The following is a 24,456-nucleotide window of genomic DNA, read 5'->3' on the forward strand; positions in this document are numbered from 1 at the left end:
TATCGTCAACTTACCTTATTTATGCATTAATATTCCGCTATTACCTGAATATGGTGTTTATGTGTCCCAACATATTCGATACACAAAAGCATGCTCTGAGTTGGGTTTTTACTACTGACAAATAAGTTGGTGTTAAAGGGTTTCAACAACCTCGTTTTAAGTCAGCATTTCATAAATTCTATGGTCCTTTGGATGACCTTGTTAGCAAATATAAGCTGTAATTGGGTTGCATTTGGAATGCATACATTTCAAACCAATCTTTAGGCCTTTGTTTTTATAGTAAATTTGACTTAAGATTATTCTGTCTACCAGATCAATACATAGGGTTCACGGTAGTTGTGACCGGTGAGTGGGAGTCTTTCTTCTCCTAGGCACCTATCCCACCTCTGGAATTTCCAGGGGTCCGTGTTCACAGATTTGTATTGTTTGTAGGTTTTTCGATATCGATCACTGTTAGTTTTTACACAGAAAGGTTTTTTTTATTGGTTTATTAGGTCACCTGAGTCATCAGATGACCTATTGCTATTGTTTTTGTGAAATGCATTAATTCTTTGAAAAAAGTCTTTCTGCTCCTGGATATTTATCAGATAAACTAAGTACATGGTTATGATAAGCAATTCAAAAATTGTGAAATTGTGGCACCGGAGTCAGGTGTTCAGGTGAAAGGAGGGGGTGTCTGTTGAATACATAATGAAATTGAATTATTTCTTTGAAAATGTTCTTCGCCTCTGGGTATTAAGCAGACAAATTAATTGGATGGATATGATGATCAAAGGTGTCTCTTCCAAAATTGCGAAATTTGTGGCCCCAGGGTCAGGGGTTCGGGCGGAGGAGGGGGTAAATATATAGTGAAAATGCATTTATTTTTTTTCAATTTCTTCTTTTCTGTCCCTGGGTATTTAGCAGACAAACCACTGATAGTTATGTTGAGCAAGGATGCCTTTTCAAAAAGTTTGAATTCAATACTCCCGGGCCAGAGGTTTTTGAGTTAAATGTAGTGCGGGGTTCTAATTGTATAGTGAAATTGAACTACATCTTTGAAAAATCCTCTTCTCTGCCCCTGGGTATTTAAAAAACACATTAAGTGCATGGTTATATTAAGCAAGAGTGCCTTCTTCAAAATTTTAAATTTCTTGGTCCTTGGGTCAGGGGCTTTGGTGTTAGCCTGGGGTTATGTTGAATTTAGAAGTGCATTATTTTTTTCATATTTTCTTCTCTGATCCTGTGTTTCTAGGAGGCAAACAGAGTATATAAAGTTTTAATTAGCAAGGGTATTTTTACCAGAGTTTTGAAATTCTGCACTTGGACAATTTATTAATTTGTATGCTACTGAAAGAAGTTATTCCCCTTAGCTATCCACCTATGATAATTTATCACAGTAAATAATGTAATGAAAGGTCAATTAAATAACAGAATGAAATAAAACTTTTTTATAATAATATTTAATACAAAAGTACTTTCATAGTTTTTAATGGTCAGGTAGACGTGTAAATAATAGATAAATAAAAATGGGACAAAATATATTATCTTTGCATATTTAATATTCATCAAAGACCAAGAGAGGCCAATGTGAGATTGAACAAGATGGGTTCACTAATAGTGCTCAAGAACTATTGTTTTGTTTAGTCCGCATTGGGATAGTGACAAATGAGAGCAGCTACAGTTAAGTAAAAAGATCAACTCTAAGAATTGTTACAGAGTACCAAATTATTATTTTGCTGATCCCTGATCATCTTCTTTGCTTTTGGGCAACATAGCTTCATTTACCAGCCTATTTTTATTTTATATTTCTATCTATGGATCCTTTACATTGTTACGTTATACTCGGGTGACCGTTAAGGCCCTTGGGCCTCCTGTCATAATATGATGTTAGCTTTTTAGTGGTAATTTATTTTAAAGGACTTAAAATTGTGGGAAGTTTAGACATCAATATAAGAAATAAAAACCAAAGTGCAATATGCAAAACAAATATTTTACAAAATAAAACTATTTGATAGAGACTTTCTATCATTTCAGAATAAAACATTAATACCTACGCTAATATTACCTGAAAATTGAAGATGTATCCGGAATTAAAACTTTAAAAGGTATTTCTAACTTTTTATTTCATTTAAAATACAATATTAATATACATATATATACATAGGACATATATATTCAATCATTTATTGATATATTTGAGAGAGATATTAAAATTGCATAACATTGCTAAAAAATTAAAAGAAATGTGGTGCTAAATGATAGTCGACATTTTATAAATTTAAAATTGCAAACAATATCAATAAATTGCGTTTACTAATGTGAAAATAAATTTCAGATGCGGAATATAGATAATGGCTGGGCATGGGTGGTTATGATGGCGGCCTTCGGTAGCCAGTTTGTGACAGCGGTATTGAGTTACGGTGTTGGTGTGTTGCACAACGCATTTCTGAGTGAATTTAAAGGAAACTTGACAATTACAGCTCTGGTGGGATCAATATTTGCAAGTCTTCTAAGTCTTTTAGGTACATGTAGCATGACACAAATACTCGCACACACACACACACACACACCCTCACACACACACACACCCACACCCACACACACACACACACACACACACACACACACAGAGAGAGAGAGAGAGAGAGAGAGAGAGAGAGTGAGAAGAGCTGCAGTGGTAAACCTGGTTAATTCAATTGATACAAGTACATGTATGATTTGCTTTGAAAAATGTTAAATTACACTTTGAATAACTTTTAATTTATAGGACTGTATTAACAGGGCCTATTGTGAGTTTTGTTATCAACAAGTGGAGCTGTAGAGTGGCTGGCATCATTTCAGGAATTTGCCTTTTTTCGGGACTGACATTAAGCGTATTTGCTCCAAATCTAATCACATTAATATTCACCTTTGGAATTGTTGCAGGTGACTTGTAATTCATGTCATATCTCTGATTATTCTTAGCTATTTGTAACTTTACAGCAACATTTTTTTTGTCCCCGTAGTCAAAGATTCGGGGGCATATAACTTTTGCTCTGTCTGTTTGTCTGTTAGTCTGTTTGCTTGTCCGCAAAAACTTTGACCTTGCCCATAACTTTTGATTGGTTGGAGCTATGGCTTTGATACTTTACATGAGTATTTCTTGTGATAAATCCTTTCCTTGGGTAGAAATATTTTTGACCTTTTGACCTTGGAGTTTGGCCCTATTTAAAAAACTTTAACCTTGGCCATGAGTTTGAATGCTTGGAACTAGGGCTTTCATATTATACATACATATATTTTTTGACAAGACCTTCCCTTGGGTCCCAAAAATTTTGACACTTTGACCTTGACCTTGAAGTTTGACCCACTTTTGAAAAAAGTTTCACTTTAGGCCATAATTCTTGAACAGTTGATGCTAGGGCTTTCATACTTCATAGATGTATTCATTGTGACAAGACCTTTCAATGATTACCAACAATTATGCCCCTTTAACCTTAGAGTTTGACCTACTTTTGAAAAAAATATCTTTGACCATAACTTGTGAACGGTGGGTGCTAGAGCTTTGATGTTTCACAGGTTATTCCTTGTGACAAGACCTTCCCTTGGGTACCAACAGTTCTGATCTTTAATCCTTTGTCTTGGAGTTTGACCTACTTTTGAAAATTTTTACCTTAGTCATAACTTTTGAACGGTTGGTGCTAGGGTTTCCATATTTCACAGATGCATTCCTTGTGACAGGACCTTCCAACATTTTTTATCTCTTGTCCTTTACCTTGGAGTTTGACTTGCATTTGAGAAACTTAAACATTCGCCATGAGCTGCAATACGGAGCATCAGTGTTTCACAAACACATCTTGTTTCATCTCAAAATACATACAAATGCATTATCTAGCTGTGTAAGCGGATATATTAATCTTCGGTATGTAGTAATATTCGATAGTGATATATGAAATACCCAATGCAAGTCAAAACACAGTTTTATTTTTATTTGTAGGCAGCGGGCTTGGATTTAGTGCAATAACTGCTGTTATTGTAGTGGGATATTCCTTTGAGAAATATCGTGGATTGGCTGTTGGTCTAAATGTGGCAGGAGCAGGTCTTGGAATGTTGGCTGGTGGTCCTTTAATTCAGTTCCTGATTGATCAATATGGACTTAGAGGAGCATTGCTAATCCTGGGAGCCTTCGGAAGTCACAATGTCGTGTTTGGTGCTTTGATGAGGCCAACCGAAATTGAAATGTCGTACAAGAATAAAGGAAAGACTTTACCAGAAAAGAGAAGTAGCATGTGTAACTTTCGTTGTGATATTCTCAAGAAAAAATCTTTTCTCTGTATTCTTATTTCTGCATTCCTGTGGAATATACCTTACGCCATTTTGTACCTTTACCTCCCCCGATTTTCAGTTGTGAACGGTGCCACGGAAATGGAGGCTGCCTCGTTGATTACAATGTTAGGACTTGGGAGCACTTTAAATAGACTCCTAGCTGGACTGATATTAGGTCCAGGTGGAATAGACCCTCTACTTCTCAACTTTGGTTTTCTTGGAATATTTGGTCTTACCACTGTCACTTTCCCATTTTATTGTACAAATTACATTGGGCAAAATATTTATGCTTTTATTTCTGGTATATATAGCGGAGGATTAATTGTCTTGATAAACCCTCTCTGTTTAGAGATAGTTGGTATCTCTCAACTGTCAACAGCTGTAGGGGTATATTTTACGTGGGCGGGGATAGGTTGTATATTAGCAGGACCATTTGCAGGTAAGGATAAAAGAGTTGGATTCTTTTAAATCAGCGTGAAATATTTTAGAATGTACATCGAACAATTCCAACAAGTTGATTATAATTTTTTTTTAATTTTCTCACAGGTCTCTTGATTGAGAATGGCATTACATATAAAGGCGTATTTTTTCTGTCAGGTAATAAAACGTGTATCATTAAAATTCTGAAAAATTTCTCATATATTTTTTTGAATACAAGCAGCTCCTTTATACAATATGATACTTAGTTAATATATTTTAAACATTAATTATTTTTTGCATATTTGGGAAAAAATTGTATCATTGATGAATTTAGAGTGGAAAGGATATGACTCCTGAACCTTTTAATTCCATTGATTAATTTCAAGGTTCCCGACGGAGCGTTAATTTATTGTCTAGAGAGATAAATATATCTTCCACATAGTTTATTTTTGAAGCTGACTTTAAAATATTTTTGAATTCTCAGGAATGAACCCCATCAGATTTTTTTTAAAGAGAGGAGAAGGACTCGCAAAAGGGGAGAAAGAGGGGATTATTCATGGCTCAAATTTGTGTCAGATTTAATGTGGGATTCCATGGAGGGGTGTTATGTGTTTTCCATACCACAACCCTATTAAATCTGCTTCTGATATCATATTGCAAATATTATATTTATCATTAAAAATATCCTTTCTGAAGGGCAAAACACAAGAAATGCAAACTGTTTTAATACCTACAAATGACGCAATAATTTTTGATATTATTGTCTTTCTTGTAAACAGGTGCAATGTGCCTTTTAGGCGCTTTTTCTACTCTGTGTGCATCTCTATGGTACAACACTATAAAGCCAGAGGAGAAAGCTGCCTCCTTTGTGGACTTCAAAGAAAGCCGTTTTCTTTCCGGATCAGCCTATTTCTCTGGCTCCTTCACCGTTATTGTTGATGCTGAAAATAGACAGAAATTAAAGAAAAGCTCCGAAAGTGTTGCAAAAACATCTAATTGTAATCCGAGCATGGAAAGTCTCTTCATGGATACACATTCACTGCATGCAGTTAGAAATCCCCAAATCGCAGATAGAGCATCTACACTAATACTGGAGAATTTCACACCAAAGTCAAAAAGAAAATGGCTGACACGTCCGGGTCAGAGTATGGACCAATCACAGGAAGGCTTACAGATTCAGGAAATTAGACTGCTACATATTGATGAATCGGGCAGCTGAGGTGATTTATAATTCAATGTCACAATACAGAAAGATATATCTTACATTTTAAACTTATTTCAATATTGTGTAAAAATAACTACCTTAGTAATGCATTAAACAGTCATTTCTGTAACTAGTAACTGGTAAACCACACATTTTAATAAATTCATAAAATGGAATCAGACGTGGGGACAGTGAATCGGTGACCTTGAGTGACTACATGAAGGAACATTTCAAAAATATTATTTTGATCGTAATGGACCCATAGGGTCTTGTAGCACAAGGCTGTTTGGTGTGTAATGAAATTAGCCATAAAAGGAGACGGTTTACAAGAGATATCTTTAATGATTTACTGATGAGAAAGGCATTACATGTAAACTTTTCATCTTTTTTTTTTTGAATTATGAAAATTTAGTATAACCCGATAATTGTTTTCCCTACAAATGTCGAACACAATCACTGTCCGTTTGCTTTGCATGGCCAAAAGGAATTTTAAAAGGAATAAAGAAAGTCTATTACTTAACTTGACAAGTGTGCCTATCCTTTATAATCTTTCTCTTATATAATTTTTATTGAAGGAATATATATTGGAAATTTCTACCTTCGAAGAGTGGAGGAAATTTACACCCATTTACCTGCATGTTTAAACAAACAATTTTTTTTTGAACTTCTTCCCCTCATATGTCTCCTGTTTGACTGATGTGCACCTAAGGAGAATAGAAATTATCTATAATTGAAAAATGCAGGGTAGTGATAGCAGTATGATTGCCTTTATTTAGTTTTCAAGTAAACACATCTAAAGGTGGGGGGGGGGGGGGAGGCTGATACTTTGAAATCAATATCGGTTGAAAATGAGGGCAAATGAACATCTTTCTTTAGCATTGCTATTTTATTATTTTTCAGGGAAGTCTCTTATATATGTATTTTTTTTAATCAAAATGTAAGATTTTCGCTTTTTGGGGAGTTAAATCTAAATTCTGAAAGTTTCAATTTATACTCTCTGTTTATAGTCACCAACTAAACGAATTAAAACTTAAAAGAATTCGAGTAAATCAACAAAGAAAAAGGACAGGGGTATGAAGCATGTATTGCTGTTTGTACGGAACACGCACGTATGTAGGGTCAATATCGATTTGACTCCACTTCTTGTCACCTAGCAGCGCCTTCAAGTATATCCTTTAGCAAAAACATGTAAACACCTACAACTTAATGGCATGATAACAAGCTGACAGACGATATACTCCAAAAAACAATTTAAATAGAGTAGGGTGTAGACCTGTGTGCACAGACCAAAGAGACGAAAATATGCATGTACGATTTAAAATTCTAACAGTTAATCTTCGAAACGCCAGTCAATCTTAAAATTTTGCAATATTTTATGCTCACATTTACCATTAAGATTGACTTCAAAACACTGTAATGCCTTTTTGTACCAAATATAAATAGATAAAACAAACTGTAATATCCCTGCATTCGTTACCATAATCAGAGAAAAATGACCACAGTATTAATGATTAACCATCAATGGATTTTTTTCCCTTGATGCATAATTCAATTAGTTAATTTATCAATGAAGGGCCCCGAAGTGGCAATAAGAAAGTACATTGTAAATATTCAAATAAGGTCATATACCTTTAATGCAATATATATACACGTAGGAAAGAGTTACATGATTGTGAGGAAAACAGACATAAAAGGAGGGAATAAACCAGATTTTATATATATATATATATATATATATATATATATATATATATATATATATATAAGTTCTGAGCAAAATTAAAATATGTTTATAAATACATACACATACAAATATTTACCCTCACACGCAATTGTATGTATACACTTTGATACAATTCATCATGAAACAGTTCAAATGCCTGAAATTTAAATTATGACAATGCCTTTTGTAAGAATCTACCAAGAGATTTTAATATGTCTAATTCTTCACAGCTCATGACCATATTCATGTTCAAGGTTTTGTTTTGTTATCGAATCGACTGACATCTGACTCAATTTTAAACACGTATGTTGTGTCATTTCTGAACAGTTTACACGTGAGCATTAAACCCCGAAGCTTCTTACAGGCACTGACCACGTGCAGAAGAAAATAAAACAAACATTGTGCGTTCAAAGGATTATTGCATTAGTCTAATTCAATGTACATACAGGCCTAGGTATATATATTGATATAAAATATCCGTTGTCTACTGCCATTGTCATCGTTGTCGAACTTGTAACCTTTTATGGTGTCGCACTACTTTCTGGACTCTTTGTTTAAATACCGTAAGTAACGATTCGAATTTATGCTTACAGATACTTTTTTCGTACAGTTGAGTTTCAGACATGTTTTCTAGAATTAAGTTTTTGTTGTAAGTAGCCTTATATGGTATGAAATATAAATATGCTATTTCATCATTTACATATTTACGATGACAGAACGTTGATAACGCACATAGGTTAACCTGCCAATTTTTGTTTGCATTCTTGCATATCGCACAGAACAAACTTTTTAAAAAAAATGCTGATGTGATGAATGGATCATTATCTGCACTCAGAGGGTCCTAATTGAAGTGGAGCAAACGACCTTGTAAAGGGAGTTGTATCAACAATTATTTAGCTGAACAGCTACTGAGGAAAGGTCGTTGCTTTATTAGTCAGTATAAAAAATATACAAAATCATATTGTGTGAAGAAACAGCAGCAGTATGCCTCGTTCAGTTGAATGCACGTTGATTATTAACAAAATTATTTGTGAATACTTAGACTCGAAGTAATAAACAGGACTTGAAAGATAAGGTAAATATAAGATAAAAAGAAATCTCCACCGACAACAAATCAATGGAAATTAAAATGGCCGATAAAGAATATCCAGATTCTACTTTGATCAAAAGTAAACATGAAGAGAAAACCAACAGAGATTCCTTCATAAATCACGAGAAGATCTTTTCGTCTGATGTCGATCGTGGATGGGCTTTTGTGGTACTCGCGGCTTCCTTCTTTAGCATGTTTGTTGCAGCAATTCTTACATATGGTACCGGTGTAATACATGTTGGTTTACTGGAGAAATTTCAAAAGGATGCAGCTTTCACTTCTTTGATAGGATCTGTGTTCTTAAGCTTATTATCACTTATGGGTACGTAGTCTATTTCATTCTTTCGATGTTTTTGATTTTACGACCAATCAAGTCAATCAGTTTTAAATATATATTACACAGAACGCTTTTTTCATTGAGGTTGTTTAAATTCTTTTAATGAAATATATGGAGATAACGAACAGTATTCAAGCTCAGAAGTCCATTTAAACAATACAAATCAGGAGGAGAGCAAACACGGACATCTGAAAAAACATCAGAGGTGGGATCAGGTGCCATGGAGGATGAGCATAATAATACATGCCTGTAGTTGAAATTATAAAGCATTTGCTTCTTCTTCTTTCTTTTTTTTAAATTTTACTTCATTTCTTCCTTTTTGTAAAAAAATTTCATTTAAATAATATTTGACGTTAATTTGTTTGATTACAGGCCCGGCTGTAAGCTTTGTTGTTAACAGATGGAGTTGCCGAGTCGGTACAATATTGGGAGGCCTCCTAGTTTGTATTGGCATCTCTTCTAGTTTTTTCGTGGAGAGACTTTCTGTTCTTATTGTGACTTATGGCGTCATAGCAGGTGAATTTTGTTTTGTATTAAACAATAATATAGAATATATGACGTCCTAGAGAAAAGTACCGGTATTTAGCAAGGTGAATTATTATTTCGTAACACACTCTATTTGTAATCTCCCCTAGTTTTATTGCCATTGACAGTGACATTGCGGATATGTTAAGAGTTTGAGTGACCTGTACTACATAAAACCTTGAATTCCTGGTCCTCAGGTAACCTATAGAGCCAAAGGCACAGATAACTTCAAAGCGACCGAGACATTTATGTTGCCCCCAGATTGAAAGTAAATGATATAGCTAGAAAAAAAAATTTGCATGACATTATTCAGACGATTGCTTAATATAAACATATACTAGTAATTGATTTTAAATAGAATAAACTTTTAATTGTTATAGTTTTACTTTTCTTTAGAGAAACTTTTCTGTTACATTGTATATGTACCGTTTTCCAGTTCATGAGAAGAACTTATGAATCTGAAGAGATTAGAAAATTAATATTACGTTAGAAAAGTATAAAAAGAAAATATAAATTCATGATGGAGCATGTTATTGAACTCATATTGTTGGGCAGCTTAGAGGCGGAAGATCAGAAATTTTACGATTTTTACATAATGCAGATATTCATTGTTTGTTCTCTAGGGTCTGGTATGAGCTTCATCGTTTTAGCACCAGTAATAGTGATAGGATATGCATTTGAAAAATACCGCGGGATGGCTGTTGGATTCGCCGTGATGGGAGCTGGATTTGGGATGTTTGTTAGTGGGCCCTTAACACAATTTCTTTTGGATACTTTTGGTCTCCAAGGAGCATTTCTAATCCTAGGGGGTATTGGATTACAGTGTGTGTTTCTCGGCTCGCTAATGAAACCAGCTCAGCTGGAAAAGAAACATAAAATTGATATACGTCGTGCTAGGTTAACAAAACATGAAGAAACACAACCGAGTAGCAAGTGTAAATTAAATTGTGAACTTCTTCATAATAAGACATTCATTTTGATAGTTCTGAGTGCGTTTTTATGGAATGCTGCTTATTCCATTATCAGTGTTAATCTCAGTAATTATGCGTACTCAAAGGGGGCAACAAAGCAAGAGGCGGCCTTCTTATGGACAATGGTGGGCATTGGAAGCACCGTGAATCGTTTTCTAGCTGGGTTAACATTAGGACCAAATGGCATCGATCCATTGTTGTTAGATTTCGGGTTTTTAGGTATCATTGGTATTCTGACTCTGACGTTTCCGTTGTATGCTAATCTTTTTAGTGGTCAGTGTATATTTTCTTTATTTTATGGAATCTATAGTGGGGGTCTTGTTGTTTTAATCAACCCTTTATGTTTGGAGTTGGTTGGTTTACAACAGTTGCCACTGGCGGTAGGGTTTACGTATTTCTCTGGCGGTGTTGGATCTATTATTGGGCCTCCATTTACAGGTATTTGTCTTTAATTAAACATTTTCATTCAATTATTAAAAAAAATTTTGCATACATGGGTTAATCGTGATATAATTCATTTTTTCTTGAATATTTTTGAAATTAGAAAGAGGTGAATAACATACAGACATACATGTTTCAATGCCACTTTCTACCTAGGATTGTTGGTGGATGCCATGAGCGACTATTCCTTTGCATTTTACCAGACAGGTAAGTTGTCAGTGTACCCTCATAAACAAAAAGTATTCCTAATTTTGTTCATACGAATTTCTGGTTATTTGTTCTAGTGTACATTTTTCAATATTCGCACTTTTTATTTATATTTCTGGGAAATTTTTTAGTATTTTCCTAACATTTATTTATCAGTGATTTTTACAGGAGGACTGTTTTTACTAGCAGCTCTTTTAGTACTGATATCGTCACTTTGGAGGAGTGAAAATGAATTTTTGACAGCCGTGTCTTTAGTAAGTCTTAACAGTGCAAGACTTCTTTCGGGATCGGCCTTCATTTCCGGGTCGCTGTCCTTGATAGTTGACCCTATGAACATTGCACGTGCAGATTCTGATTCAATATACAGTCATCAGTCGTTTAGGAGAGCTTTAGATATCAGCAGTGACAATGTGGCCAAAATTTTACTTGAGAGAAAATACCAAGGAAGAGACAGAACTGTCAGTGAGAACGATGCTCAGTTTACAAATAAGTACCGGAACAGCCCAATCGTATTTAACAAACGTACTGTCAGTGTTGATCTAGGTGGAGATAAATCGAAGGAAAGAGTTAATTCAAGCGAGAATGGCAGTGTTCTATGATCTAGTAAAAGAATTCGATCCATATTAATATACAATGCTGTTATTTGTCTCTAAAGAAGATCTTTTTATTTTTATAATGAGCAAAATTTTCAATATTATGTACCTGTACAATTTTTTTTTAATTCACTTGAGGTCAATACGTTGAAGTACAAACAATTTTTTCATCAAATCGAAGAGCCTTAAATGTCCTCTCTTTATCTCACTAGGAGTAATCTTAAACACCAAGAGAAGACATTTTAATTCAGAATATGCATTAAATATATAGACAGACCTCAAAGCAAGTGAGCTACTAGTGTTACAGTTAGTATTATATACTTATTGCATGTAGTTGAGTGTAACATTGAAAATTTTCACCCCAAGAAAACTATTGTCAACCGAGTCTGCGCCTTGGTTGACAAAGGTTTTCTTGGGGTGAAAACTTTCAATGTTAAGCTCAGCTACATGCAATATTTATTATATTATACAGAATGTTTTATACAAATACATATAACAGTGAACCTTGCGCGCATAATCTGCGCAGTCACTATTTTTAGCTCACCTGAGCCGAAGGCTCAAGTGAGCTTTTCTGATCACATTTTGTCCGTCGTCCGTCCGTCCGTCTGTCTGTCCGTCCGTCTGTAAACTTTTCACATTTTTGACTTCTTCTCAAGAACCACTGGGCCAATTTTGACCAAACTTGGTACAAAGCATCCTTGGCCGAAGGGGAATTTAAATTGTTAAAATGAAGGGCCAAGTCCCCTCACAAGGGGAGATAATCAAGAGAAGACAAAAATAGGGTGGGGTCATTAAAAAAATCTCCTTCTCAAGAACCACAGGGCCAGTAAAGCTGAAACTTATATGGAAGCATTCTGGGGTAGTGTAGATTCTTAATTGTTCAAATCATGACCCCCAGGGGTAGGGCGGGGCCACAATGTGGAATCAATGTTTTACATAGAAATATATAGGAAAAATCTTTAAAAATCTTCTCAAGAACCACTGGGCCAGAAAAGCTGAAACTTATGTGGAAGCATCCTGGGATAGTGTAGATTCTAAATTGTAAAAATCATGACCCCCGGGGGTAGGGCGGGGCCACAATAGGAAATACAAGTTTTACATTGAAATACATAGGAAAAATCTTTAAAAATCTTCTCCTCAAGAACCACTGGACCAGAAAAGCTGAAACTTATGTGGAAGCATCCTGGGGTAGTGTAGATTCTAAATTGTTCAAATCATGACCCCCGGGGGTAGGGCGGGGCCACAATAGGAAATCCAAGTTTTACATTGAAATATATAGGAAAAATCTTTAAAAATCTTCTTCTCAAGAACCACTGGGCCAGAAAAGCTGAAACTTATGTGGAAGCATCGTCAAGTAGTGTACACTCTAAATTGTTCAAATCATGACCCAGGGGATAGGGCGGGGCCACAATAGGGGGAATCCCAAGTTTTACATTGAAATATATAGGAAAAATCTTTAAAAATCTTCTCAAGAACCACTGGGCCAGAAAAGCTGAAACTTGTGTGGAAGCATCCTGGGGTAGTGTAGATTCTAAATTGTTCAAATCATGACCCCCGGGGGTAGGGCGGGGCCACAATAGGAAATCCAAGTTTTACATTGAAATATATAGGAAAAATCTTTAAAAATCTTCTTCTCAAGAACCACTGGGCCAGAAAAGCTGAAACTTATGTGGAAGCATCCTCAAGTAGTGTACACTCTAAATTGTTCAAATCATGACCCAGGGGATAGGGCGGGGCCACAATAGGGGGAATCCCAAGTTTTACATTGAAATATATAGGAAAAATCTTTAAAAATCTTCTCCTCAAGAACCACTGGGCCAGAAAAGCTGAAACTTATGTGGAAGCATCCTGGGGTAGTGTAGATTCTAAATTGTTCAAATCATGACCCCCGGGGGTAGGGCGGGGCCACAATAGGAAATACAAGTTTTACATTGAAATACATAGGAAAAATCTTTAAAAATCTTCTCCTCAAGAACCACTGGACCAGAAAAGCTGAAACTTATGTGGAAGCATCCTGGGGTAGTGTAGATTCTAAATTGTTCAAATCATGACCCCCGGGGGTAGGGCGGGGCCACAATAGGAAATCCAAGTTTTACATTGAAATATATAGGAAAAATCTTTAAAAATCTTCTTCTCAAGAACCACTGGGCCAGAAAAGCTGAAACTTATGTGGAAGCATCCTCAAGTAGTGTACACTCTAAATTGTTCAAATCATGACCCAGGGGATAGGGCGGGGCCACAATAGGGGGAATCCCAAGTTTTACATTGAAATATATAGGAAAAATCTTTAAAAATCTTCTCCTCAAGAACCACTGGACCAGAAAAGCTGAAACTTATGTGGAAGCATCCTGGGGTAGTGTAGATTCTAAATTGTTCAAATCATGACCCCCGGGGGTAGGGCGGGGCCACAATAGGTATTACAAGGGGGGAGTCTGGTCATGAACAGCATGGCCAAAGTTACTCAGGTGAGCGATGTGGCCCATGGGCCTCTTGTTTGGAATATCATCTGTCGTCAAGCAATGTTCACTGTTGCTACGCTGGAGGGCGTGGCTTCATCATTCAGCGGGTAATGGTGTTTTTAACAAATGTTTCTCGACGAATCAGATTCAACTAATTTACATGAAAGTTTAATATAATAAATTATAACTTCCACATAAGGGTGAATTCAAAAAAGAAAAAAGAAAAAAAAAGACTACCAAATTGAAAAAAATTCAACTACCCATAACATATTTTTTACTTATATCATCATATTGTAAATACACTCTAGTTAAAATTCTCGAAGTTGGAATAGAATAGACAATTTGATAAAAAAAGTTTCAGAATTTTTATAACTAAAACTTTATTTGAAAAAAGAAAATATTACTATATCCTAAAAGACTCTCTAAAATACATAATCAAAAGAAATTATAGTGTTTTATGCTTCCAAATAGTATCTGGGATATAAATGATTAGATCTAAACCTTGATTGAGTTTCTTCTCTTGTATAGGTGGAAAAAATTTGGCTTTTTGGTTGTTATTTAACATTATTTTTTCAATTCTGATTTTAAAAGTTTAATATAAAGGAAATATGAAACAACAAATTTCCCCCCAAATCATTTTTGTCCATTTAAGTCAGCTCTTTAAATTTAAGCCGAAAGAGAATTTTGACATGCAAGTTTTCTTACAAAAAAGACTAGATTTTGAAGTGACCCTTTGTTACATTATTGCGTTGCACTCCTGACGTCTGATATCCGATTATATTTAACATTGTTTTAAAAATTGAAACACACAAGAACCCATTGTTTGTAAATCAGTCTGTCGTTTTGATATTTTTTATCAATTTACGACAAGTTTTTCATATTTTCAAGACTTCAAAACATGATTATTTGCAATGTATAATATATATTTATCGTTAGTGTATTTAAAAATATACGTTAAGTGATGAAAACTATTCTCTGAATTGACTGTAAATTGTCTGTAATTAGTTAATAGACATAATGTTTTGAACATCAAATAGTATCAAACATTTTTTTTCAATTTAATTTTTAGTAAAGATAGATGATCATGGATAATTATAAAACTGTTTTGTTGCACTCCTGGCTGCAATAAAATTTAAAATAAAACCACAGAACACAAAAATTCATAAAGTGTTGAGAACATCAAGTGGTAATGAAATTGTGCAATATTTATAGTCCAATAATTCATAATTAAAACAAATGAAAGTATTTGAACTTGACTTTATATCTGGAATTATTCCCTATTTATGTCAAAAACTAGCTAAAAAATATATTTAGAGGATAAATGTATTTTATAGTATATTTTCCTTCACAGGACAAACAATGTAAGCAACTGAGGTCAACCAGAAACATTCTGTCATTAATTTTTTATTTACATTTATTCATATTTGATGAGCAATAATTCTAACATATTTGTTGCACTCCTGACCAAGAGCATGGGAGTCTTTAAAGTAGAATTGTGAAGCGTTAATTATATCAGAACTTGTTCTGTTGTTTCAGTGAAGCTGTTGTGGAACTACTTGAACTTAATAACAATTTTTCAGTGTGTTCATTTTTCACATTCTTAAAAAAATCATAGAAAAGATAAAAACACATCTGAATTGATAAAATTGAAAAAGAGAAGGATTTTGATAATAAAACTGTCAATAATTTAGTACTGAATTATTCAAGTAGATCATTATTAATTTCTTAGCATGAGTAGAAGTCTTTTCATCGTATAACTTGAATCTTTAAAAAATGTGTTGCACTCCTGACCATAGAAATATAGATCTGAAACACGGGCATATCTTCTTTGTGTCTTTAATTTCCAAAATAAAAATCAGAAAATCATATACTGATAAAAGATTTTTCATGCTGGGAAAGAAAACATCAAAACACTCCTGACATTATTGGGTATGCGCAGTTACTTGACTCTCATTAATGCTGCTTGTGATTTATATAACATTTTTAAGTTTTAAATTGTATATCAGTTCTTGTTTTACACTTTCAAAATTCATTTTTGACTTAATTGTCTTTCAGATTTTTAAAATCGATGTTTTTTTGGAGCACTACATTTTTTCTCTTGCACTCCTGACATGGTAAAACATTTTTTTCAACATCAGCCCTGACCACAACTTGGTCAAAAAAAAGTTGCTACAGTATACATTTAAGGATATCCGATCCTCAGCCAGGAAGGATAACTCTTAAAATTATTATCTTATTTAAAAAGTCTCAAAATAAAGCTTGAAATTGATATCTTTTCGTGCAACAATTTTCATTTTATCCATCTTAATATGATTCAAGGTTCTTTGAAGTCTTAGAAACAGTCTTGTAAAATTTGACATTTGTACCCCATAAAAGAACAAAAATGAATTCATTTTTAGAGAAATCGAATTATCTTTAGTCTAGCATTAGGTACGACTGCTTATTAGCATTTTATGAAATTAGATGTGATATGTGATGTCTAGCAATGATACCACAAGCTTTTTACACTATGTATCATATGACAATATTGAAGCAAACAGAACTAAAATACTGTATAAGCATAAAATAAGATGCAATTTTCTCCAAATGCCTGGATACCTATATTTTTCTATCCTAAGTTACAGTTGTTGATCAATTTTCAATTAGAAAATACATAGTTCGTGTTTTTATTCGCATTTCTTGAAAATGTATTTGAGATTTGATAATTTTCCCTATATAATATGATTAACTATAATGATGAACTTTGAAGAAATTCCATGGGTAAATTCACGTTACTATGTGATATCAGAGACATTTTTGTGAGCATTTTCAATTACTTAGAAGCTGATTTTCAGAACCTGAGGATCGGACTACCTTAAAGCTCAGTACTTTGAATATTATCAGGAAAGTCTTCATTTCCACCATAAACCATTATCATTTATTTCACAGATCTTTAATAAATATGGAATTTTCAAAATGTCACAAAAAGGTGTTGCACTCCTGACATTTTTAGCATCAAATTTGGGCATAGCTTTTTTATGAATTGAGGTATCAATAAGATATTTGATCGATATTTAGACACTATCTAAAGACATATTCTGAGACATAGAAATTTATTCCCATTGCCTGTACTTTTAGTGCAGGTTAAAAATATGTGTTTGGTCATTTTTTTTAAATTCACCCATAAGGTATATCACATACTGATTATTAAAACATTTACTTTTAACAGTACATTACTCTGTACCGATATCAGGCTTCAAAGTATACTACTGTAAATGTATTATATTTAGCGTGTGTGATATTTGGCGGAAATTGACTTAAAAAATAGCGCAGATTTGACTTTGCGTATTTCTTAATGTTCTTATTTATGTGTATACGTGCAAGACATGAATTAGCGGATCGCTTTCCGCCAAAGGCGCTAAAAAGAATACACACAGCTAAATGTAATTCGTTTACAGTAATTTATATAAACTCACTCTAATCTTCGCAACATTTAGTTAATAAGTGAAGTAGACATTGACTAGTTTATGCAAGATGTATATCAATAAGCTGACAATACTAACAATAAGCTGATGTTCAATGAGATTTCTTGAAATTTTAAATTTTCATTGACCTGAGACAGAAAATAATGAACTGATCATCAATGCTTAGTCATCAGATAACTGACTCACAAGCTATTTGTCACTTGTACTCACTTCACTCTAAGGACACTGTCTCCTATTCATCTCCGCATGTACATGACAAAGTGTTTCACATGATTAACAAGTCGTTGAATGAGATTACTATCTAACTTTACCATCTACAGACTGCCTTTGTATGTGTCGAAACATTTTTCTGAAAGACAATCTTCAATAACACCCTTTTCATTTGCCTTAATGCATTCGCTAATTTCTAAAGCCAATTGCTGGATGACTGACCTTTTCCCTGTTCCACAAATAATCATAGGTCATATGCTATGTGAATACACTGGAAGGTTCATTCTCTGTTTAAAAAAACCATACGTTCTATTTAATTCTCATGTTCACAGAATTATCTCTGAGCAGATGTATTTGTGCTGTCGACTTCTTCATGCTGTCTCTACCTCCCGATTCACTATGTGTTAGATGCATTTTGTCTCGTTCGAAAGCCTAATATTAGGATCAATCTATGGGGAATAAATTGAAAGGTAATGTAAAGGAAAAAGATGTTATAAGGCGAAGTGATGAGACGTTATAACGCGAAAAAGGCGTGATACAATGTAAAACAAAAATAGTTATCATGCCTTTTTTAAAAGAGGCAAAATAATGCAAAAAACAAAAAAACAAAACAAAACAAACAAAAAACATAACATTTCTCAAAAAGGTACAATAATGTAAAATAAGAATGCGTATTAATACCAGTAAGGGTCTAATAACGCGAATCAAAAGGCGATATAACGCAAAAAGGCTTTACTATGACTTTCAAAAGATGTTACAGTGCTAAGCTTTATAAAAGACATAATATTCTCTTTGCGTTATTACACCGTTTGAGAGGCAGAATAACGCCTTTTGATTCACCTTATTACGTCTTTACGTGCATTAATGCGTTATTTAAGGAATAACTTTTTTTTTGTGGTTTTATGATGTGATCAAGCAATTGGTTTGCGTGATAATTTGCATAAACGCCGAAGGCGTTTATGCATAAAATTATCACGCAAGCGAATTGCTTTATCATCATCATAAAACCAGAAAAACTGACAGATATTCCTTATATTTACATATGATTCCGTATATTCACGTGCTCGATCAAGCCCCGCCACTTCCCTCTAGCTCTCTATGTCTCTTACATGTACCCCCGGCCAGCACGTGATTTTTTTTACCACGCCTTTCGATGAACCAAAAGCTTTATGAAGAAATCAAGTTTTTTTTTTATCATTCGTCGTTTTATCTTGGACAGGGAAATTTGAAATGTAAATATTAAACATTAAAGGCTTAGTAACGTCCCTTTTGTGTTATTACGCATTTTTTCACATTATAGTTTCTTTTTACCGTGTGTTATGATGCCTTTCATTTTCTTTCTTCCAATATTTGATCCTAAAAGGCTTTCATATCAATATTTTCAGACAATCGACCTTGGATACAAGACTAATTTTGGTATGTTGCTAATGGTTGTACTACAGTATTGAGATATAAGACACTTCCTCTAGTATATTTTGTCGTAACGGATGATGGCCTACAGAAAATCATTATGGAAAATCAGTTATAGGGATTATCTTTATTGGTGCATTATCAAATTGTAAATAATGTGCCAACTAAAACTATATGGTGAATATAGCCATAATAGATTAATAAGCAGGTAATGAAACATGAAAACAAAGTATTGTATATAGCACCATTAGAAAGAAGTGAATGGGAGACTGGAAAGACAGCAAGATTGTTGTCTCCAAGAAAGCAGCACTGTCCAACCTGGAACCTGTGACACCAGAGAGAAAAAAGGGGGTAATAAAAGGACACGTGACCAATCGTTAGAAAAAAAATGATTTCCATTTATACAGTTGCGCAACAACAAACACCAAAAAGTTTGTGACTTGGAGATTTTTTTTCGTCTGTATATGCCTATGCGAGAGAAGTTCATGTATATAAGTCACTAAAGGAAAGTTGATAAATAACGGTTTTAAATAATGTTCAAATATTTTTTCGTATTAATAGTAGAAAAATATTTTTAAAAAGTATTTAGGAGAATTTCAAAAAATTTATTTCAAAGCAAAACAATATGTACATTTAATGTAAATGTACTGTGAATGAGAAAATACTGAAAAAAATTTCAGTATTGCAACAACTCCTTATCACAGAACAGGTTCTGCAACTTGAAGTTGATTAAGAACCTCGTAGTGTGCTTGTGTCGAGCTCCAGTTCGCTATCTGTGATTTCTTTTGCGACATTGAAAAAATCAGAGTGATTCTCCCCTTGTAATAAAGGCGTCTTTTCATTTTCCATACACATGTTCGGGAATCCTTCCTTATTTAGTTTTTCGCTTCCTTCCTCTTCCGGACTGCATATTTTTATCTGTAGAACACTGTGTACTTGTGGACTGAAGATGTAAACCAGTAATAACAGGAAGCTACTCGTGATCTTTGTAACACAGACCATAATCATTACAGGGGTATAGGAGTCCTGGACCTCGAATAATGAACCTTCACAAAATAAAAGAGCTCTGTTATTATCGAAAATTTCTAAAAATACTATGTACAATTTCTCACCAGTTAACTTCATATTTGCGTTTGTCAAGTGAAATCACCGCAACGTCTACATGCAATTTTCAGAGATGTTGCTGTTCGTATTGACACATGGAAAAGGGGGTTAATAATATTCATTTTTCGATGACAAAATCTTTACTGGATATAGATTGATTTGTAGGTAAACAAAAAAAAAATCAATTTTAACTTAATTTAAGATACTACTCTCAACTAGAACTATATAACTCTACAAATTTGAATAATGGAGAAAAGCTGCAAGTGGACTTGTCAGATTTATTTTCATTTAAAACGTTTACATTCATAGAATTTATCTGATTTTTTCTATGATATTATTTTTTTTTACCAAGTTTTGATGCAAATCAAACCAAAAGTAAAGGAGGAGTAGCATTTTGAAAGAATTTACAGATTGTTATAGGTTAGAAGGCAAGACCGTTCTTCAAAATCCGATACATAGGATTTTGTGTCCTAATATCATAACAGTCTACCACGATTTATTAAAATCAAATCAAAATTGTACAAAAATTTAAAAGAACTTCACAATTTTTAAAAAAAAAAAATGTCCTCATCATTCACCGAATGCAAGCATTATGTATCTTGGTGTAGTATATGATTTTGTGTTCCTAGTTTTACTGAATTCATATTAAATCACTATGAAAGTAGTGGCAGTTTAAACGAATTTCGAGGATTATTTTGTTACTACGACAACATCATTCATCAAAATTAAAAATTTAGAAAGTATGTCTCCTAATGTGATTTATTTACATTGTATGTACTACGTGTTATTGAAATTAGGTGGGGGGGGGGGGGGTGTTAGTGATTACTCAATCAGTATAATCTGTTAAATTCTTTCAGGATCTACATCTTTAACAGATTTGGCCTGGTTTAAAACACACTTTATACAAGTTAAAAAAAACAAATATCTATATAAAAATCTGTTACTGTATTTCAATTTAGAAAAATGGTATACGTCCAAGTGCATATTTTCTCGTAAATGTTTTGGATTAAATCCAATAAAGTTATACAGTCTCATTAGAGTTCCTGGTTTTGTGTTGCTTTGCCTTGAATATCAATAATGATACAAGAAATCTTCGGAATTTTTCCACTTGTTATTATATGTTATACACAATGAAGCTGAATTGTTACTAAATTTGTAACAAACGTTGAATCAAAATAACTTTTATATACATGTATTATTTTGTACAAATTATAGAGACGATAAAAGGAACCTTAACATATAATTTTGATGTAAGGAATACTATTCTAACAGAAAAAATGTTTCTTACCTGCCAATGGAGCACCGAGAAGATTTCCTACTCCAAAAAAGGCTAAATTCATTCCTAAAGTCAATTCCAGATTTTCATGCCCATAATATGTTTCCAAAATACCAACAACAATAGCACCTCCTGTTGCTGCTGTGCTCGCACCAAAAACAGCTGCGTAGATTATCAGCACGAAGTACTCATCTGAAAACAGCAGAAAAGAGGTAGAGACACCTCCCACAAGGAAGAAAATCATGCCTAGCTTTATCGGCAATGACGTTGACACTTTGGCATCCAAAGCAGCACCTTGCAGTAACTTGACAATCATTACTGAGATTCCGATAATGGAATAAAGATACGCTCCTTTGTCGGTGGAGATTCCCAAAGTTTCAGCATATTCGCCAAGGTGACCATAAATAACTGAATCTCCAAACCCAGCTAGGAAGAATCCAAAATGAGTCACATAAAACCCTGGATTCTTCAGAAAATGCCATGTTGCGACAAATTTTTCACACTTTTCGTTATTCTTGGAAGATACTGGTCGAAAGATAAGTCCAATACTACAGAACTGTAGAGCGACTCCTGCAAGAACAAGGAACAAGCCTTTTGAACCATATGCAGAGTCTAGCTGTTGTATAATTGGAGAGAATACGAACGTCCCGACTCCTGTGCCACATGACGCAAAGGCTATGGCTATTTTCTGCCGGGGATGGCCAAGAAAATAGACAGGAACAGCGACGGTAGCTACCATGTATGCCATTCCACACCCAAAACCTGAAAGGATGGAGAAAATGGATACATGGGTTGGGTGACATTTATATACAATGTATTATAATTTTGTGGCGAGTTTTTATCAGCATGTAAGCTTTTTCACAGATTAAGCATAGCAAAATGGCATTGACTTCTCCTCCTCCGTCGTTTCAATGCTCAAGGTTCGCCTCACGAAAACATTGAGGTAAGTATACCTAACGCAACACTACACAGAAAATTCTAAAAAAAAAAAAAAAAAAAAAAAAAATTGCATACAAATCTTTTAAAATCCTTTTTATAATTAGTTCTTTTTACAAGTTTAACTATTTTCAAAGTAATTAGTAAATTACCTGTAACAAAACCATATGACAAAATTAGATATGTAAGCTGTGTAGATAATGAGCTGAGAAACAGTCCAACTCCTGCAATTAGTCCTCCGCTTATTGCAATGATCCGCCACCCAAAGGTTTTCAACAACCGTCCGCTTGGAAGACCTAGAATAAACACAAAAAAGCTCTTTATAAAATGCAATGTACCCTTTCAATGGTCCTTAGACTAAGAACATTCAATTACTATTTTGAATGTGATATACTTCTATTTGAGTTCAGCACATGTCAGAATGAAAGTTTTATCAAAATAAATAAATAAATAAGATTTTCATTTGTTACACTAATTAAATATTAAATACATTTTCTTCGTCAGCATTCTCGGTACTACTATTAGAAAATTCTAACGACATATTTCTCTGTATTTTGAATCTAAAACATTGATAAATACCTGATGCAAACATTACTGTTGTAACTATGGAAGATATCCATGATGTTTCCGCTTTACCCGTCTGGAACTTTCGCAAGACTATGACGTAGACAATCCCTGATGTGTACGTGATGCCATATACAATGGCGCGAACGGTCATAGCTGCCAAAACGACAATCCATCTGTAGCTAACACAACTCGGCATTATCTCCGAGATTACTGGTCACTAATTTCTGAGGATTAACCTTTCATCTAGAATATTGTGTAGCTTGGAGACAATGAAAAATGAAGAATAATTTGCACTCGTCACATTTGCTTTTCATAACTTTTCTCTCAGAATATGTCTAATGACAAAAAGAAAGAATAGTTAGATGCGGAAATGTTAAAGGTTTCAAGGGGAAGCTGCAATACGAGGACACTAGCTATTTTGTTTAGTAGTACTTTCCCTCCATTGTTTATTGTATATTTAACGTTTTGAATAATAAACAGCTACATGTAGTTAGTGACCAAAACCAGTTGAATTTGTAAATCGTGTACATTTCAAACTTAAGAAGCGACCTCTTATAATTATTCTATTGGATATTCTGATTACCACTTCTTTAGGCACTAACTTTGAAAACAAAATTATCTTTCGGAGGGGGATATATGTACATGATAATAAAGGTATCCTGAGAGCTTTATACTGATATTTTTTTTTAATATTAATTATCTTAAATGACTATTATCTTTGATAATAGCTAGGTTATAAAGAATCTCCTTTTGCTAACAAAGCAAGATTCAAAGCATTTACTTAAGGCTTTCCTTCGGTGCAGGTTATCTAATTCAAAGTTTGGGGGACGAACCAAACAGAATACATTGTCCTTTGCTTTAACAGGAATGATTTCTGTAGTTTAGGTTGGCATTTAATGTACATACTCAATTAAATTTTCTTAATTTGCTGCTTACTGCACTCACTGATCTCAAAAACAAGTTCACAAATAACATTTCATTTCCGTTTGAGAGGAGTTCAATGTGAATAAAAAGTATTGAGTATACTTGATACATTTTCCTATAGTTGTCATCGAGTAACCGTTACTCGGGTAATCTTGGAAAGGGGTCGTATACCAAAATCAATACTCGAATACTCTTGGTTTGAGAGCGAAATAAACTGAACTTGAACTTGAGAAGAAAAATTTAAAACCATGTCTTTTCCCTGTTATCGTTACAATGAGCACATTCTAGTTTCAAAGATCATCGAACCG

At 33.9% G+C, this 24,456-nt stretch overlaps 2 protein-coding genes across 2 annotated transcripts; one reads left to right on the forward strand and one right to left on the reverse strand.

Annotated features, from left to right (window-relative positions):
* The first annotated feature begins 2,321 nt into the window (after positions 1-2,321).
* On the forward strand, positions 2,322-11,880 carry LOC133181178 (uncharacterized). Its single transcript, XM_061315716.1, has 10 exons — positions 2,322-2,504; positions 2,764-2,907; positions 3,959-4,726; positions 4,834-4,884; positions 5,487-5,921; positions 8,729-9,046; positions 9,434-9,577; positions 10,210-10,995; positions 11,155-11,205; positions 11,374-11,880. The coding sequence occupies exons 1-10, from the start codon at positions 2,354-2,356 to the stop codon at positions 11,802-11,804; spliced, it is 3,279 nt and encodes a 1,092-aa protein (XP_061171700.1). The 5' UTR covers positions 2,322-2,353; the 3' UTR covers positions 11,805-11,880.
* An 8,045-nt stretch (positions 11,881-19,925) lies between these two features.
* Positions 19,926-23,492, reverse strand: LOC133181321 (monocarboxylate transporter 13-like). Its single transcript, XM_061315841.1, has 4 exons — positions 23,237-23,492; positions 22,810-22,953; positions 21,734-22,483; positions 19,926-20,387 (listed from the first exon to the last, which is right to left on the reverse strand). Exons 1-4 carry the CDS (start codon positions 23,418-23,420, stop codon positions 20,071-20,073), a joined length of 1,395 nt encoding a protein of 464 aa, XP_061171825.1. The 5' UTR covers positions 23,421-23,492; the 3' UTR covers positions 19,926-20,070.
* Positions 23,493-24,456: the final 964 nt, after the last annotated feature.

Source organism: Saccostrea echinata, unplaced genomic scaffold (genome assembly GCF_033153115.1).
Source record: "Saccostrea echinata isolate AGI-Se365-2 ecotype Australia unplaced genomic scaffold, CSIRO_AGI_Sech_v1 ptg000008l, whole genome shotgun sequence".
NCBI classification, from domain to species: domain Eukaryota; kingdom Metazoa; phylum Mollusca; class Bivalvia; order Ostreida; family Ostreidae; genus Saccostrea; species Saccostrea echinata.